The sequence below is a fragment of the Lolium rigidum genome, chromosome 5, assembly GCF_022539505.1.
Source record: "Lolium rigidum isolate FL_2022 chromosome 5, APGP_CSIRO_Lrig_0.1, whole genome shotgun sequence".
NCBI lineage: Eukaryota > Viridiplantae > Streptophyta > Magnoliopsida > Poales > Poaceae > Lolium > Lolium rigidum.
In genome coordinates this window covers 143947291-143964909 of record NC_061512.1, presented here as the reverse complement: position 1 = coordinate 143964909, position 17619 = coordinate 143947291, and the positions used below count along the sequence as shown (strand labels likewise).

Here is a 17619-nt window from a genome sequence, read left to right as displayed (position 1 = left end):
TAAATGTATCCACACACTGGATAGTGTCTAGATAAATCAAAAAATTGACAAATCTAAGACAATCAAAACGTCGGAACGGAGGGAGTATATTTGATTTGCTGATATCTACAATTGGTTTTATATCTACCAAAAAAAATAAAAATCACCAGGCAATGCTTTTTGCCGGTGCCAAGGTCGGTTCGAAAGCTCCCGCGGCGGTGGCTCGTCTATTCTAGGGTTCTGCCCGCAAAGTCGCAAACCCCAATCCCCCACAATCCCAATCCTGACCCCGCTCCCGTCAGCATAGTGGCGTAGCCGCCGCCGCCTCGGCCGCCTCCGGCGCCGGCCGCCAGAGAGCCCGGAGCGATGGCGAACCGCACGGACCCCCTGGCCCGGAGCGTCCACGGCACCAACCCTCAGAACCTGATCGAGAAGATCGTGCGGTCCAAGATCTACCAGACCACCTACTGGAAGGGCGAGTGCTTCGGCCTCACGGCGGAGACCCTCGTCGACAAGGCCATGGAGCTCGACCACACCGGCGGCACCCACGGCGGCAACCGCAGGCCCACCCCCTTCCTCTGCCTCGCCCTCAAGATGCTCCAGATCCAGCCCGACAAGGACATCGTCGTCGAGTTCATCAAGAACGAGGATTACAAGTAATTTCCTTTTCGCCTAGTCTCCAGTTCCTTTCACTGGTTCTAGCTGCTTCTTGCGGGAATTGAGCTGACAAATTGCTGCTATCCTTCTTGTTTCTGCTCTAGGTATGTCCGTGTTCTTGGCGCGTTCTACCTGCGCCTCACCGGCACCATCGCCGACGTCTACCAGTACCTCGAGCCACTCTACAACGACTACCGCAAGATTAGGCAGAAGCTCAACGATGGAAGTATGCACCCCGATTTTACATTTCTCTTGATCTCAGATTTGCACTTATGCTGCTGCTAGCTAGATAGGTGTATGCCTTGTCAGTTTTTTTTTTGGGGCTATGCGGTTGCTTTACTCATCTGTTCTGTATTCGTTTCAGAGTTCACGCTGACGCATGTCGACGAGTTCATTGATGAGCTGCTGACCAAGGACTACTGCTGCGACACTGCCCTCCCCCGCATTCAGAAAAGGTCTGTTTTCTATTGTCCCAGTGTGGAGCGAGCCTCTGATGTGCACTTGAAATTTATCTTGTTTGACACATTTGCATTGGCACTGCCCTCTGCTGCTGCTCAATTTCTCTCTGATATTTTGAGACTGCTATGCTGTATCTTAAAAATATGGGTGTAACTTTTGAGACTAGAGTTGCCTTATATTTGTTCTCTATCTGTTCAACTCTAATAGTTTTGTTTTCATGTATGTTTGAGTAATATGGTTTTAGTTAGGAGATATATTCCTTTTGGCTATTGGTCAACAATCTTAAATGCACATTTGCTTTTTGATCTACTCCAGATGCTTAACAAATTTTCATGGATCTTCTCAACAGATGGGTCCTTGAAGCTTCTGGAACTCTAGAGCCTAGAAGAAGTGCACTTGAAGATGATTTTGAGGAAGAGGAGGAAGATAAAGAGGAAGGGGAGCCTATGGATGTAGATGAGCCTAACACTCGCGAAAAGGTGAGCATATTTGGTAAATGGTCTACACTAATCCACCAAGTTTGTTAACCAGAAGTGCTGACTTTGTTTTCTCCTGTTCAACAGGAACATCACCGTGGAAGGAGCCCAGCTAAAGAGCGGGACAGGGAGAGGGATAGGGATAGGAAGCATGAAAGACATCACAGGTATCTGCTTAATATGAATTGCTTTCTGTGTAGATGGTTTGCCAATGAGTTTTACTTGTTCCTGAAGTGCTTAATGTATCTAACATGATATTGCTTGTGCGAAAATGAGAATCAGGTGAGAATTGAGAGGGCTAATACTCATTTGACCCTTATAGTACTCTGATGATTCTTTGCAAGTTCAGAGCTAAGGATGTTCTATTTTCTTATTGTTTGAGGGCCCATAAGTAATTTCTGTTTCATTGATCTTATGTCGTTACATGAAAGTAACGTCTTACTAAAGCCATATATTAACTTCGAAAATATAAACTAATTTGGAAGTCACAAAATTTATCTTGGTTTTTGTAGCTGTAGATTATGTAGAAAAGTGCCACATGTGTGTAAAATTTGACTTGCCATTTCGGATCTGACTTAATAATAAAACATAAGACCAGTGCAAGAGCTTTTGTGGCAGCTCACTTGTTGCCTTGTATCGCTGCCATACTAAAACAGTGAATTTTACTCTAGTTTCTTTTGGTTATTATATTTTTTGCGGGGCTTATTATATTATTTTTACTAATGCTCTATCATACTGGAAGTTGTTGCTGTAGCATTGCAATATTGCATTGCATATTTGCATACCTAGTACTTACTGCCATGACGTGTTAATATCAAGAGTCATTGGTAGATGAGCTGCTTCCTATAGTGAATGTTTGTGGCCCTGCCAGGTTTCTCTGTACTGATAGTGTGCAGTTGAGAAGTATGATGTGCCAAACAGAATAAAACTCATAAAGCGGTTTATTTGACCAGTTTGCTTATTGAATTTTGTTGCTCTTGTTTGTGTTCATCTTAAACTTTCTTGTATCAAGTTTCACATCCCTCTTTTTCTGCTGCTGATCTTTGAGCTTTTGAAATGATAGGCAGGTTACTTGCTTTCGTGTCTGCTTTCATGAAAACTTTTAAGAAGCGTGTTCTATCTTTTCTGAAATGTATAGAACCTGGTAAAATTTTGTAACTGTGCCAGGCGAATGTCTGCCTGTGAGTTATTGTTAGTGTTTCTTGAAATGTTTAACATGTCAAGCATTTGTATTCCTCTTGCGTGAATGTAAGAATCAGCTAATAGTTGAGAGGGGTAATATCATTTCAGGGCAAGTTTTTAGTCACTGTTGGTCCACGTGCTCTTTGGGTTCAGGACAATGGTGTTTTATTTACTTATTGGTTAAGCATCGTGCGAAAGTGTACTTTTGCCGAACATGGTTTCTTGCTTGATTGGGCTAGGTTTCAAGAGCTTAATATGTTCAGTATAATAGTTTATCTCTTAAAACCAAGTTTGCCTTGGCAGCTGGATCAACTGGGCAGTGGGTACATAATTCCCTAATCTTTAATCTGTGTAAAATGTGAATTATGTTTTTTCAAATGCGGATCTGACTTTAATAACACAAGACCAACGAGCAGTGCAGGAGCATTCATGCCAACGACTCGTTTGCAGGTCCACTTGTTCTCTTGTATCGCTGCAAGACTGAAATAGTGACATTTACTTTAGTTAGTATTTATAATTATATTATATATTTTTAACCTGTAGATCTTATTGGAAGCTGATGCCTGTAGCATTGCAGTGTTGCATTTGCAGTTTTGCATACTAGTTACTGCCATGGCATGTTAATGTCAAGAGCCATTGGTAGATGAGCTGCTTCCTACAGTGAATAATCGTGGCTCTGCCAGGTTTCTCTGCACTGATAGTGTGCAGTGAGAAGTATGATGCGCCAAACAATGATTTATGTTTGTACACAATCTTAGGGTTTCACAAAATGGTTCAATTTTGAAAATATTTCTTGTTGATTTTTCTTGCTCTTGCTTTAGCTCATGTTGTATCAGATTTCACAAACCTCCACTTTCACCCTGCGCTGGCATATAACCTTTGAGTTTTACATGATAAGATCTTTACTTGTTTTTGTGCCTTCTTTTGTGAAAACTTTTAAGATCTTAGGGCCACCATTATGTTTGGTAATTCTGGGATTCTGGGATTTTTTTTTGTTTATTTCTGGTAATTATAACTTTAATCTTTGTATAAAAGATGTATTGACTGTTTGACATACTGCCTTTGGTATTGGCTTCAGTAGATGTAACACGAAGTAAATATGGCTTCAACCTCAAAAACAATGATTTATGTTTGTAAACAATCTTAGGGATGTGTTGTCAAATTGATGTTGGATTCTGTTTCCTGAGTTCCTCAGTGATAAAGTCAGCTTTATGATGAATAACCATAACCAGTCATCAAAATGCTACTCCCCCGATCCATAGTAAGTGTCGGGACTTTAGATCAACTTAGTCCAAATTTAAACTATAGTACATACACTTATTATGGATCGGAGGGAGTATTTAGGATTGCATATATGTGTAAATATCTCTTTACCTATTTCATCATTATTATTGGCGGAAATTGCCCTCGTATTCTTTAACGTTGATATGTTTGCGCACTGTTAAGGGCTTAACTTCGTGTTACATCCTGAAAAGCACAACTGTGGTAAAAAATTGTCACTGCTGGTTATATGCATTGTCAATTAACAAATCAATACTTGCTTAGCTGTGCATAAGTGTACCGATGTTCATAACCCAGCCGCTTTCTAAGTTAACGAACAATGGTTACATTTGTAGTTTTCCGTCGACCATTTAAGTGAACTGCCACCCATTATATGGCTTACAACTTTGGGGAATCTTATTGTTTGAGCAAATGAAATACAGAACAGTTCATACAGTAGACACAGCTGTAGGTACCTGCCTATATAGCTACTCCCTCGGTCCGCCAATAAGTGTACGTTTTCCTTTTTTTGAAAAATTTGACCAATTTTTTACACAAAAATAGCAACATATGTGACATCAAATTACTATATTATTGAATTCAGTATGAATCGAGCGATATTAATTTAGTGTCATAAATGCTGCTACTTTTTTCTAGGGAGTTGGCCAAAGTTAATAAAGTTTAACTTAAGACGTGTCCAAGCGTACACTTACTTGAGGACGTAGCTAGTAGTTATGCATGCCAACATATTTCATCAGGGTTGGACTATTGTTTGGAAATGGTAGTCTGATAGATGTTTAAATGTGATGTGAGCTGAAATTTGTAGGAGTACCTGTTTTGTTGGGATACCCTCCGTTCCAAAATAAGTGTCGCAGCTTTGTCTAGATATGAATGTATCTAGACACATTCTAGTGTGTAGATACATTCGTATCTAGAAAAAGCTGGGGCACTTATTTTTGAAACGGAGGGAGTACATATCTCAAGGCCCCAATTTGATTATTTAGCTAGACCTTCTACCGAGTTATGGAGAAAGGGGCAATTGCTGAATGACGAATTGTTCCCTTGTTTCTCAGCATGTTGTCTGTGGTTTGAGGTTACTGACATTCTTAAACATGATGTGATACTGCTCCGTAATGCATGCACTAGCTATTTGATTTAGTCTTGTTTAGATAATGACTCCCTGCGCTTTTCTTCTCTGTTTTTGCAGGGACCGAGATCATGACAGAGATCGGGATTATGACAGGGACCATGGGAGGGGACGGGACAGAGATCGAGACCGAGACAGAGGCCGTGAAAGAGAGAGAGAGAGGGATGATCGAGACCGTCACCGCATCCGAGATGATGACTATAGCCGAGATAGAGACAGAGAGAGGGATGGGAGGGAAAGGGAGCGCCGGGACAGAGACCGTGGCAGGCACCGGAGCCGTTCAAGGAGCCGGGATCGGCGAGACAGAGACCGTGAAGACGGAGAGCACCGTAGAAGACGTGGCCGTGGTAGCGGCAGTCCTCGAGGGCCTGCTGAGGATGATGGCCCGAGGGAGGACCCTAAGAAGCGAAAGGAAAAGAAAGAGAAGAAGGGCGGCGGGAATGGTCCTGATCCTAACGATCCAGAGATTATAGCGATGAACAAGCTGCGAGCGTCGATGGGGATGGGGCCACTGAAGTAGTGTTACGTTTGCTGTAATGTATTTTGAAGCTTCAAAGTTCCAATGTTGCATCAAACCAACAAGGAATAGCTAGCATTTTTTCTCTTGCACCGCAAAGCTTGTCAGAATACACTGTGTATGTAAGTGTGCATGTTGTCTAATTATTACTTTGATCTACTTATCTGTTTACAGCCTTTCTGGATATTGCTTGTTTTTTTCGTGAAACCGAGATGACAAAATCCGGTGAAGGAAAGCGTGTTAAGATTTCCATGTTTGTGAATTGCGATGCATGCTCTCTAGCCGTTGTTACACCATTCTTCGTGCTCGCCCTGCCTACTATGCATTCAACTTGAGCGCACATTAGCCGCAACAGAATCACCATGAAATCTATCACAGATCCACGACGCCAAGAGAGAATCTACCCTGGCTCCCCAATACACCAACAAACATAATATAGTTTTGGGATCTGAGCGGCCCCCTATTTATGGTAATTTTTGTATGATCCAATTTCATAAAAATTAAAAGAGGAAACTTCAAAAACATGCACGTGGTCACGGTAACGCGAATAAAAAAAATAGTCTGGCCAAACCTGAGCGGCCACAGATCACGAGAACCTCCATGCCTACATAATCTCACGTAGATGCCTAATGATTACTTTTCAAAATAGATTCAAAAAGCTATAACTTTTAGGTCGAATCTCGAAATTATGATCCGCTTTCACTTCCGGGATCCTGATGATGAGTTCTTCAAAACTAGTTCTCATTTTCATATGTTCTGATGAAATTCTTTGAGAAGCAACTTTGATATGTGACAGAGCAACTTTCGTTCGCAACAAAGCAACTTAGATGCATGACGAAAAAGGTAGATTCACATCGATATTGGGCAAAATCGTAAGAGCAATAGGAATGTCATAGCAACTAAAAATCAACTTACCGGATGCAGAAAGGCGTTACCGACCATGGCAACCCATTTCTTGTCACCAACGAGACACACGTCCAGAGTATCATGACCTACTATTGTTGCGAAGTTTTCTACCATCAATCCGAAAATTGTCCACTGATGATGCGAAGTTGTCTACAGTTATTGGGAAGTTCGATACAAAGTTGGGCAACATAATTACACCGTCGAGCTCCAAAGTTGTTCTGTGGGGCATCAAAATTGGTTTATGATGCGCCAAAATTGCTCTATCAGTCACCAATATTTTGCCGCCGGGCACCAAAGTTGGTTTGTCGGGACCAAATTTGCTCTATTGAGCACCGAAAGTTACGCCTTCGGGCACCAAAGTTGTCTCGTTGGGCACCAAAGTTATCTCGTCGGGCACCAAAGTACATGACAAAAAGCAACTTTGGTACATGACAAAAGCAACCACAGTAGTCAACTTTTGCAGCGATAGACAACTTTGGTACAACGGTAGGCGACTTTGCATAGGGTTAGGCAACTTCACACCAACGGTAGGAAACTTCAAAGCAGTCCGAAGCATTATAGGCAACTTTACAATGACGAAAAGCAACTATTGCAACAACGTTGCTAGGATGACTCGGTCGGCATGAGCGGGGGAACGACTGACTCGTCCGACGTGGGGGTGTTTCGGAAAGAAACGCTAGCTATGCCAGAGCCACCAAATGTGGGCCGATGATACTTACAAATGTGCTCGTTAGTGGCGAGGGCTGGTATGGCTTGCTCGGCTACATTGTTGCTGCGATCGACTAGGGTCAAACCTTGTGAAGTACATCATGGGTGCAGCTAACGACCTAGAGTTGCTCGTATCATTTTTTCTGCTGCATTAGGAATTGTTGATGCAGCCGTTGCGAAGCCTACCATAGTTGTGAATCAAGTGTTTTAGTTGAACACCACAGTTGTTTTGCCGCACGTCAAAGTTGTTTTGATGTACAATAAAGTTGCTTTGTCGTACATCGAAGTTGCTTGTTAAAAAATTCCGTCGAAACATATGAAAATGTGGTCTAGTTTCGAAGCTCTCGTCGTGAGGATTCTAGAAGTGAAAACGGATTATAATTTCACCGCACGGTTTAAAAGTTACAGTTTTTTGAAAAATGGCACATGATATCAGCTAGCAATTTCTTTGACGCACGGTTAGCTGTTGTGTAGTGCGCCCGCTCGAGACTTCGATTTGGCACGCGCATGCTCGGAAGAATTCAGGTATAGTTTTTGGGTCGGTTGACCTCCCTCTTCCGTTCCATCAAACAATGGTACACAGATTTTTTAGGTAGCAGATTTTTTTTTGGAGAATATTTTAGGTAGTAGATACAGTAGAGATAGAGATTTATTATTCTGATTTAGCACTTACATCTGTTTCTTCCGTAGTTCCGTGCCCTGGACGAGTATGGGCCGAGTTGAATCGGTGGCGGAACCAAATTGGAGATGGAATAGCAGTCGGAGGGCGGCCGCTATCATAATGCGCCCTCCTCGTCCTCGCGCGCTTTGGAACCAACAAAGCACTACAAGAAAGCGAAATAAGGCCAGCTAGCCAGCGAGCTAGCTAACGAAACCTTAGATCGCTGCCGCCGGCTCTAATCAGTAACCTGATGGCGCTGCGCTCTCTTGTGAGAAAGATGCCGACCCTAGGTCTCAGGTCGCCGGCAGGCCCGCCCGTCCACGCGCCCTCGCCGGCGGCTGCTTCTCGCCGTATCCTGTCCCACGCTCGTCCCGTAAGTACCTCTCTACTTAGGTATGAACCGTGTCGGTCAATTGACCTACGTACGGAGTCACTTAGATGTGAACCGTAGTAGATCCGAGATCAGTCTACTATTACCAATTTTAAGGAATCGAATGGATCTTCATCTCTCGACCGTAACAGTACTATCATGAATGATTTAATCACTTTGGTTATTTTACTCCGTAGGTTTGGATTAAATCTCACTGTTTCAGAACTGCGCGCGTTCTCCTCTCATGAATCCTAATTACTCTATGGTATAGGCATGCATGACAACTTAGGAACACATCACCATGCATGATAACTTAGGAACTCTGGTTTTTCGTTTGTACAACTTTCATTAAAATACTCTTTCCAAAAATACCGTATTTGCTGGTGCGCTTCTAATGTTGCTCTTAGTTTCATGGACAGGATCCTTCTCCGAGGCTGAACAAGCTATTTGAGAAGCTAGACCGCCAACGAAGAGAAAGTTTATAAGTAAGTAGCTGTATATCTCGAGATATATATTCTTGATATATTCACGAGGCTTATATAATATTCTGTTCTAGGATTTAACATAAACTGACCTGTCTGTTTCATGTGCAGCGAAGCAAGGGCAGTCATTCGAAACTGTCGGGACAAATTGTTGTGGGTATACTTTATGGGTATATCAACAGCATGACCTAGATCCGGCAAGCCCGGGTGGCCCATGGATGGTGATGTGGCATGTGACCTATCGGGCGGCCCAATTCCTGTAGATCCTGAAGGATGAAGTCCAGCCCAGGAACAGGAAGCCGGATCCCAACCGACCTACGAAGGAGCCCGGATCCGTGAAGGCCCATGAAGTATCCGGATCCAGCACGTTCTTAGAGGAAGGCGGATCCTTGACGTACACGGCAAGACATTGTACCGTAGTTAGGCAACTTGTATTCCGGCTAGGACTCTCCATGTAAACCCTAGATTCGTGCGCCTTTATAAGCCGGATCCCGGGAGCCTTAGAGGCACAACCACAACTCATTGTAACAACGCGAAAGCGCCCAGATAATTCCAGACAAGCAGCAGTAGGTCCCGAGTGCACTCCGCCCTATGGCCCCTACTTCTTCTCCCCCTTGTGAGGATTCCTCCTCCGAGGTACCGTCGATTAGGCAACGACAGTTGGCGCCCACCGTGGGGCCAGCGGCGTCTGGAGGCCGGAACCGGGAGGTTTCCGCCATGGGAAGCTATGACGACACCATCGCTGTGGGGCGTGTCCTCTACGCCGGAAACTTTCCGATCGTCCCTCCGGACGAGTGCTGGATTCCGGCTAAGGCCGACCCCGTCAAGCTCTCCATCGTCCCGATAGGCGGCATACACATCTTCATCGGCGAAACCGTCGATTCCGACGGAAACGCACTGGTAAGTAGCGCTGACGCAATCGCCGCTGAGCAGGACGCAGTCGCGAAGATTCGATCTGAGACGCAGGAACTTCCCAAGGAAGATTCCGCCTTAGATCCGAAAAAATCAAAACCCACCCAATCCGTCCCTGAGCAGGAGATAAAGGTGGAAGACCAATGCAGATCCGTCTGGGTCTCCCAGGTGTTAGAGAAGCAAAGGTGTCACTTTGTGCACTTCATAGCCCATAGCGCAGGAGCCGCCCCTCAAAAAGCCGGAGCTGGCCCCATGCAGGTTGAGAAACCGGAAAATAACGTTGCTCCGGATCAGCAGGAGGCTATCGGAGAAAGCAACGATCCGGGTGAAGAATCGATCCTGGGCAACCTCAGCCCAGTTTCCGGGGATACCCCATCCATGGACACTGAAGAGTTCGATCGCAAGGTAAAGGAATTTGGATACGGTGATCAGCCTGAAGTTGATTCCGCCCAGCCCAAGCAGGTTCTTGCGACCTTGGCAGTGCTGGATCAGCAGGAATCGGCAGACGACCACACCGCTTCCGACCAGCAGCCATCCGATGCAGGATCTCCGCTATCGCGGGCACGACCGCATAAGGAAGTCCTGTCCCCAGAAGAACTGGTGGCACAGGCAGTCATGGACGCAATTGCACACTCGGAGATCCTCAACAAACCCATAACCCCTGACGATGCCGCAGATCCGGAGGCTCTAGAGACCAAAAGGCAGGAGATGCTGGCAACAGCCCAGAAAATCGCCAGAACCGCAGCGGCAATGCTGGATGAAAGGAAAGAAGCCGCGTACTTCGTGGAAAATTTCCACCAGCGAGAGCTTGAGGTTGACGAACAACTGGTGAAAGTCAAGGAGCTGCAACATCACTGGAAAGACAAGGTCACCGAGCTTCAGCAGGAGGTCGATCAAATCAGGCGGGAAGCTATACCTCCCCGTAAGATCACTTTCGCGACCCCCACTGAGCAATAGCCACTCGCAACTCCAAAAGATAACATGAAGAAGGCCGCGGAGATCCTGAAGAAAAAGGACGAGGAGATTGACATCGACTACGTCCGTACGCTCGTTGCTTCAGCAATGAAGCAGCAAAGCAAGGCAGATACTTCACGCAGGTTGGAATCCAACCCGGATCACTGCATCTCTACCGCGCAGAAGGACGCCTACGACAATCGCCATCGCGATGATGAATCGCGAACCAGATCCTCGGAATGCAGAAGAAAAACCAGAGAACACCCAAATCCAATCCCTGTGCCATCAAAGACACCCCCGTCAGATCCGAAGAAGGGAAAGGATGTGATGTACGCTAGCAGGTACAAGTACCGGAACCCGTTTCCTCCACCTAACGGATATCCGCGTCCCCCACATCCTCGCCGCCGCAGTCCAGTCGGAAACATCAGGCCTCATGGGGCCGGTGGAATCAACATCCGCGACAACATGCCGCCGCCAAGAACCAGGGAGCGTACGCCAGAGGCACGTCGGAACCAGAACAACGATCGTGAGCCTGAGCCCAGGAGGAGCCGGAACAACGATCGCGAGCCTGAGCCCAGGAGGAGTCGAAACGCGGAACGTGAGGCGGAGCCCCGCCGAAGCCGGAACGACGAAGGCGACTATCACCAAGGTGAGGGTAGCCACCGAAGCCAGAGCGAGCCACGGGAAGAACGCCGGGAATCCGAGGATGGAAGCAACAAATCTTACAGGCCCCCTCACAGATCTCCCTCACCACCACCAAGTGGAGGAGGTGGAGGCGGAGGCGGAGGCCGGAGATCTCGCTCTCGCTCAAAAACCCCTGGCGGCGGCCCACGCGATGCCCGAGAACGCCTCAATGAATACAAAACTGACTACATCGGCCCAAAGTGCTTTGGCAGGATGATTCGAGAGGAACCAAAGCCAAGGATGAACCTCAAACTACCCGGAAACCTGAAGAATTATGATGGCACGGAAAGGCCGGATACATGGATTGAGGATTACTATAATGCAGTAACCTTTGCCGGAGGAACCCCTAATATTGCCTGTCGCATGCTTCAGCTGTACCTTGTGAGTCCAGCCCGGATTTGGCTCAGCAACCTCGAGAAGAATTCCATCTTTTGCTGGTTTGACATGAAGACCGCTTTCGAAAAGCACTTCAGGGGCACCTACAAGAGACCTGCCACGACAAGCGACCTACATGCATGTATCCAGAAGAAGGGAGAAACATCAAGGAACTTCCTCACACGATGGTTAGCAACCAGGAATGAGTGCGAAAACGTGGATAATCGCACAGCAATGCACGCCTTCATAGGTGGATTGCAGAGAGGAGGATTGCTGCGGCACAAGCTCACTTGCTTGGTCAACGCAAACAAGCTGACGTTGGATGACATGATCACCATCGCCATCGATCATACTGCCGCCGATGACGACGCAGGCGGAGATCTTGCAGCTACAGCAATTCCCCTGCATCAGCAAAAGAAGAACCGTGACAACGGTAACAGTAGTGGCACTAAGCGGAAAAATCCCCCCAGATGACCAGAAGAGTGGCGGATCCGACTTGATCGCCATGGCTTTCCAACGAGGAGGTCAAGGAGGCGGAAGAGGCCGCAGTCGCGGAGGCGGAGCCGGCAGGGGCCAGCAGCGAGGTGATGAGGTCACTGTTGCCGGAACCCGCGCCCCCAAACTTACGAAGAGTACAGAGACATGCCTTGCCCATCTGGATCCGGCTACAGGGAAGTCCACTCACACTAACCGCAACTGCAAGTGGTTCAATGACCTCAAATCTGACCCGGAAGCAGGATACAAGAGAGCCCGGAAGCACCGCCCACGCGGCAAAGGAGGCAAGGGCAAGAACAAGGACAAGGAGGAAGACAGTTCCGAGGCGATGGATGAGGATGATGCTTCTCCGGATCCCAAAGTCGGATCCGCAGCTAAACCCAACCCCTTCGATAAAAAGAGTACGTGTGGGCGCGTACCACACCTTCCTTGGAACCCCAACAGTCCGTGCAAGCAAATCAGACCTCCGGATCCTGAACGCCACAGTTCCCGCTGTGCCGCAGTATGTCAGGTGGTCGGAAACTCCGTGTACATTTGACAGGAAGGATCACCCCACTGTCATTCCGAAAGAGTGCTACGCCTTGGTTGTAAGTCCCCGCATCGACGGGTATGATTTCTCCAAGTGCCTCATGGATGACGGAGCCAGCTTGAATATCATGTACCTGGAAAGTCTGGAGCGGATGAACCTTACCAAGGAATAGCTCAAACACAACACCACTGAATTCCATGGTGTGGTTCCGGGTAAAAAGGCAAACTCCTTGGGCAGCATCAGACTTTCCATGTCCTTCGGTGATGCAAATAATTTCCGCGAAGAGATGATCACGTTTGAGGTCGTGCCCTTCAAGAGCTCCTACCACGTCATTTTCGGCAGGCCCACCTACCACAAGTTTCACGCAAGAGCGTGCTACATCTACAACAAGCTCAAGATTCCGGGTCCAAAAGGTATGATTACCGTATCCGGAGACTACAAGAAGGCTCACGAGTGCGAGTTAGGCGAAGCCACCTTCGTAGAGTCTGTAATATCTGGAGAGGAGCTGCAAGGCTACAGAGCCGCGGTGGATCCGACTGAGATGCAGACCACCAAGAAGCAGATCTCCGAACAGAACACATCCTTCAAGGCCGCGATAGAAACCAAGAAGCACGATCTCATCATCGGCGACAGCTCCAAGCAGGTTTCAGTCGGAGCCGACATGGACCCCAAATAGGAAGACGCGCTCGTCGAGTTCCTCCACGCTAACTTGGATATCTTCGCATGGCAACCTTCTGACATGTCCGGAGTACCTAGGGAACTCGTCGAGCACTACCTCAACATAAATCCGGGGGCTAAACCGGTAAAGCAAGCTATGCGACGCTTTGGAGATAAGAAGCGCCGCGCCATAGGAATGGAACTAGCAAAGTTACTAGAGGCAGGTTTTGTAGTAGAGTTATCCATACTGATTGGGTCGCAAATCCCGTCCTTGTACCCAAAAAGAACACTGAAATACTAAGAATGCGCATCGATTACTCCGACTTGAATAAGCATTGTCCGAAGGATCCGTTCCCCTTGCCGCGCATTGACCAAGTCATTGATTCGACGGCAGGGGCGGAACTTCTATGTTTTCTTGACGCATATTCCGGGTATCATCAGATCCGGATGAAGAAGTCCGACCAAAAGGCGACCTCGTTCATCACCCCCTTCGGCACTTACTGCTATGTCACCATGCCCTTTGGTTTTAAAAATGCAGGTGCCTGATACGTCTCCGACGTATCGATAATTTCTTATGTTCTATGCCATATTATTGATGATACCTACATGTTTTATGCACACTTTATGTCATATTCGTGCATTTTCTGGAACTAACCTATTAACAAGATGCCGAAGTGCCGATTCTTGTTTTACGCTGTTTTTGGTTTCGAAATCCTAGTAACGAAATATTCTCGGAATCGGACGAAATCAAGACCCAGGTTCCTATTTTCACCGGAAGCATCCGAACACTCGGGAAGGACCGGAGGGGGGCACCGGGCCCCCGGACCATAGGCCGGCGCGGCCCGAGCCCCGGCCGTGCCGCCATATGGTGTGGCCACCCCTTCGACCCTCTCGCGCCGCCTCTTCGCCTATATAAAGCCTCCGTCGAGAAAACCCCGAGGCGAAAAACCACGATACGGAAAACCTTCCGGAGCCGCCGCCATCGCGAAGCCAAGATCCGGGGACAGGAGTCTGCGTTCCGGCACCCTGCCGGAGCGGGGAAGTGCCCCCGAAGGCTTCTCCATCGACACCGCTGCCATCTCCACCGCCATCTTCATCACCGCTGCTGCTCCCATGAGGAGGGAGTAGTTCTCCATCGAGGCTCGGGGCTGTACCGGTAGCTATGTGGTTCATCTCTCTCCTATGTGCTTCAATACAATAATCTCATGAGCTGCCTTACATGATTGAGATTCATATGATGATGCTTGTAATCTAGATGTCATTATGCTAGTCAAGAGAGTTTTACTTATGTGATCTCCGGAGACTCCTTGTCCCACGTGTGTAAAGGTGACGAGTGTGTGCACCGTGTGGGTCTCTTAGGCTATATTTCACGAGAATACTTACTCACTGTTATGAATGGCGTAGTGAAGTGCTTATTTATATCTCTTTATGATTGCAATGTGTTTGTATCACAATTTATCTATGTGCTACTCTAGCAATGTTATTAAAGTAGTTTTATTCGTCCTGCACGTGTGCAAAGGTGACAGTGTGTGCACCGTGTTAGTACTTGGTTTATGCTATGATCATGATCTCTTGTAGATTGCGAAGTTAACTATTGCTATGATAATATTGATGTGATCTATTCCTCCTACATATGCATGAAGGTGACAAGTGTGCATGCTATGCTAGTACTTGGTTTAGTCTTTTGATCTATCTTACACTAAAGGTTACTAAAATATGAGCATTATTGTGGAGCTTGTTAACTCCGGCATTGAGGGTTCGTGTAATCCTACGCAATGTGTTCATCATCCAACAAAAGTGTAGAGTATGCATTTATCTATTCTGTTATGTGATCAATGTTGAGAGTGTCCACTAGTGAAAGTCTAATCCCTAGGCCTTGTTCCTAAATACTGCTATTGCTGCTTGTTTACTGTTTTACTGCTGCGTTACTACTGCTGCGTTACTACTGCTTGTTTACTGTCCTGGGCAAAGCACTTTTCCGTGCCGTTGCTACTACTTATTCATACCACCCGTATTTCACTATCTCTTCGCCGAACTAGTGCACCTATTAGGTGTGTTGGGGACACAAGAGACTTCTTGCTTTGTGGTTGCAGGGGTTGCATGAGAGGGATATCTTTGACCTCTTCCTCCCCGAGATCGATAAACCTTGGGTAATCCACTTAAGGGAAACTTGCTGCTGTTCTACAAACCTCTCGCTCTTGGAGGCCCAACACCGTCTACAAGAATAGAAGCTCCCGTAGACATCAAGTACTTTTCCGGCGCCGTTGCCGGGGAGGAAAGGTAAAAAGGCACTCATACTCCGGTTCCAGTAACGATGCTTTTTCGGCGCCATTGTGTTTGTGCTCGAAGCTATTTCCTTTAGATCCCGCAATTGCATCTTTTTGTTTCTTGTTTACACTAGTTTGGCATGATGGACAACAATGAGCTTCTTATTCTATTTCCTGATTTAAAACATGGATTGTTTGATGCGAAAATTAAAAAACCTATGAAATCTTATTTGCATGCTGGTAGTAATATTTGTATGAACGCTTTGAACACCATTGTTGATAATAATATAGAAAGTTCTAAGCTTGGGGAAGCTGGTTTTCATGATCTTTTTAGTCCCCCAAGCATTGAGGAGAAAATTTACTTTGATGATGCTATGCCTCCTATATTTGATGATGAGAATAATAATGATAGCTACTTTGTTGAATTTGCTCCCACTATTACTAATAAAATTGATTATGCTTATGTGGAGAGTAATAATTTTATGCATGAGACTCATGATAAGAATGCTTTATGTGATAGTTATATTGTTGAGTTTGCTCATGTTGCTACTGAAAGTTATTATGAGAGAGGAAAATATGGTTGTAGAAATTTTCATGTTACTAAAATGCCTCTCTATGTGCTGAAATTTTTGAAGCTACACTTGTTTTATCTTCCTATGCTTATTACTTTGCTCTTCATGAACTTGTTTATTTACAAGATTCCTATGCATAGGAAGCATGTTAGACTTAAATGTGTTTTGAATTTGCCTCTTGATGCTCTCTTTTGCTTCACATACTATTTCTTGCGAGTGCATCATTAAAACTGCTGAGCCCATCTTAATGGCTATAAAGAAAGAACTTCTTGGGAGATAACCCATGTGTTATTTTGCTACAGTACCTTGTTTTATATTTGTGTCTTGGAAGTTGTTTACTACTGTAGCAACCTCTCCTTATTTTAGTTTTGAGTTTTGTTGTGCCAAGTAAAGTCTTTGATAGTAAAGTAAGTACTAGATTTGGATTACTGCGCAGTTCCAGATTTCTTTGTTGTCACGAATCTGGGTCTACCTCCCTGTAGGTAGCTCAGAAAATTAAGCCAATTTACGTGCATGATCCTCAGATATGTACGCAACTTTCATTCAATTTGATCATTTTCATTTGAGCAAGTCTGGTGGCCTAATAAAATCCATCTTTACGGACTGTTCTGTTTTGACAGATTCTGCCTTTTATTTCGCATTGCCTCTTTTGCTATGTTGGATGAATTTCTTTGATCCATTAATGTCCAAGTAGCTTTATGCAATGTCCAGAAGTGTTAAGAATGATTGTGTCACCTCTGAACATGTTAATTTTTATTGTCCACTAACCCTCTAATGAGTTGTTTCGAGTTTGGTGTGGAGGAAGTTTTCAAGGGTCAAGAGAGGAGGATGATATACAATGATCAAGAAGAGTGAAAGCTCTGAGCTTGGGGATGCCCCGGTGGTTCACCCCTCCATATTAGAAGAAGACTCAAGCGTCTAAGCTTGGGGATGCCCAAGGCATCCCCTTCTTCATCGACAACATTATCAGGTTCCTCCCCTGAAACTATATTTTTATTCCGTCACATCTTATGCACTTTGCTTGGAGCGTCGGTTTGTTTTTATTTTTTGTTTTGTTTGAATAAAATGGATCCTAGCATTCACTTTGTGGGAGAGAGACACGCTCCGCTGTAGCATATGGACAAGTATGTCCTTAGGCTCTACTCATAGTATTCATGGCAAAGTTTCTTCTTCGTTAAATTGTTGTATGGCTGGAATTGGAAAATGCTACATGTAGTAATTCTAAAATGTCTTGGATAATTTGATACTTGGCAATTGTTGAGCTCATGTTTAAGCTCTTGCATCATATACTTTGCACCCATTAATGAAGAAATACATAGAGCTTGCTAAAATTTGGTTTGCATAATTGGTCTCTCTAAGGTCTAGATAAT

General features: G+C 45.6%; 1 protein-coding gene across 1 annotated transcript; it reads left to right on the top strand.

Annotated features, from left to right (window-relative positions):
- Positions 1-310: 310 nt before the first annotated feature.
- On the top strand, positions 311-5848 carry LOC124655521 (pre-mRNA-splicing factor 38-like). Its single transcript, XM_047194395.1, has 6 exons — positions 311-635; positions 741-862; positions 1001-1091; positions 1445-1574; positions 1659-1738; positions 5221-5848. Exons 1-6 carry the CDS (start codon positions 346-348, stop codon positions 5678-5680), a joined length of 1173 nt encoding a protein of 390 aa, XP_047050351.1. The 5' UTR covers positions 311-345; the 3' UTR covers positions 5681-5848.
- The last annotated feature ends 11771 nt before the right edge of the window (positions 5849-17619 follow it).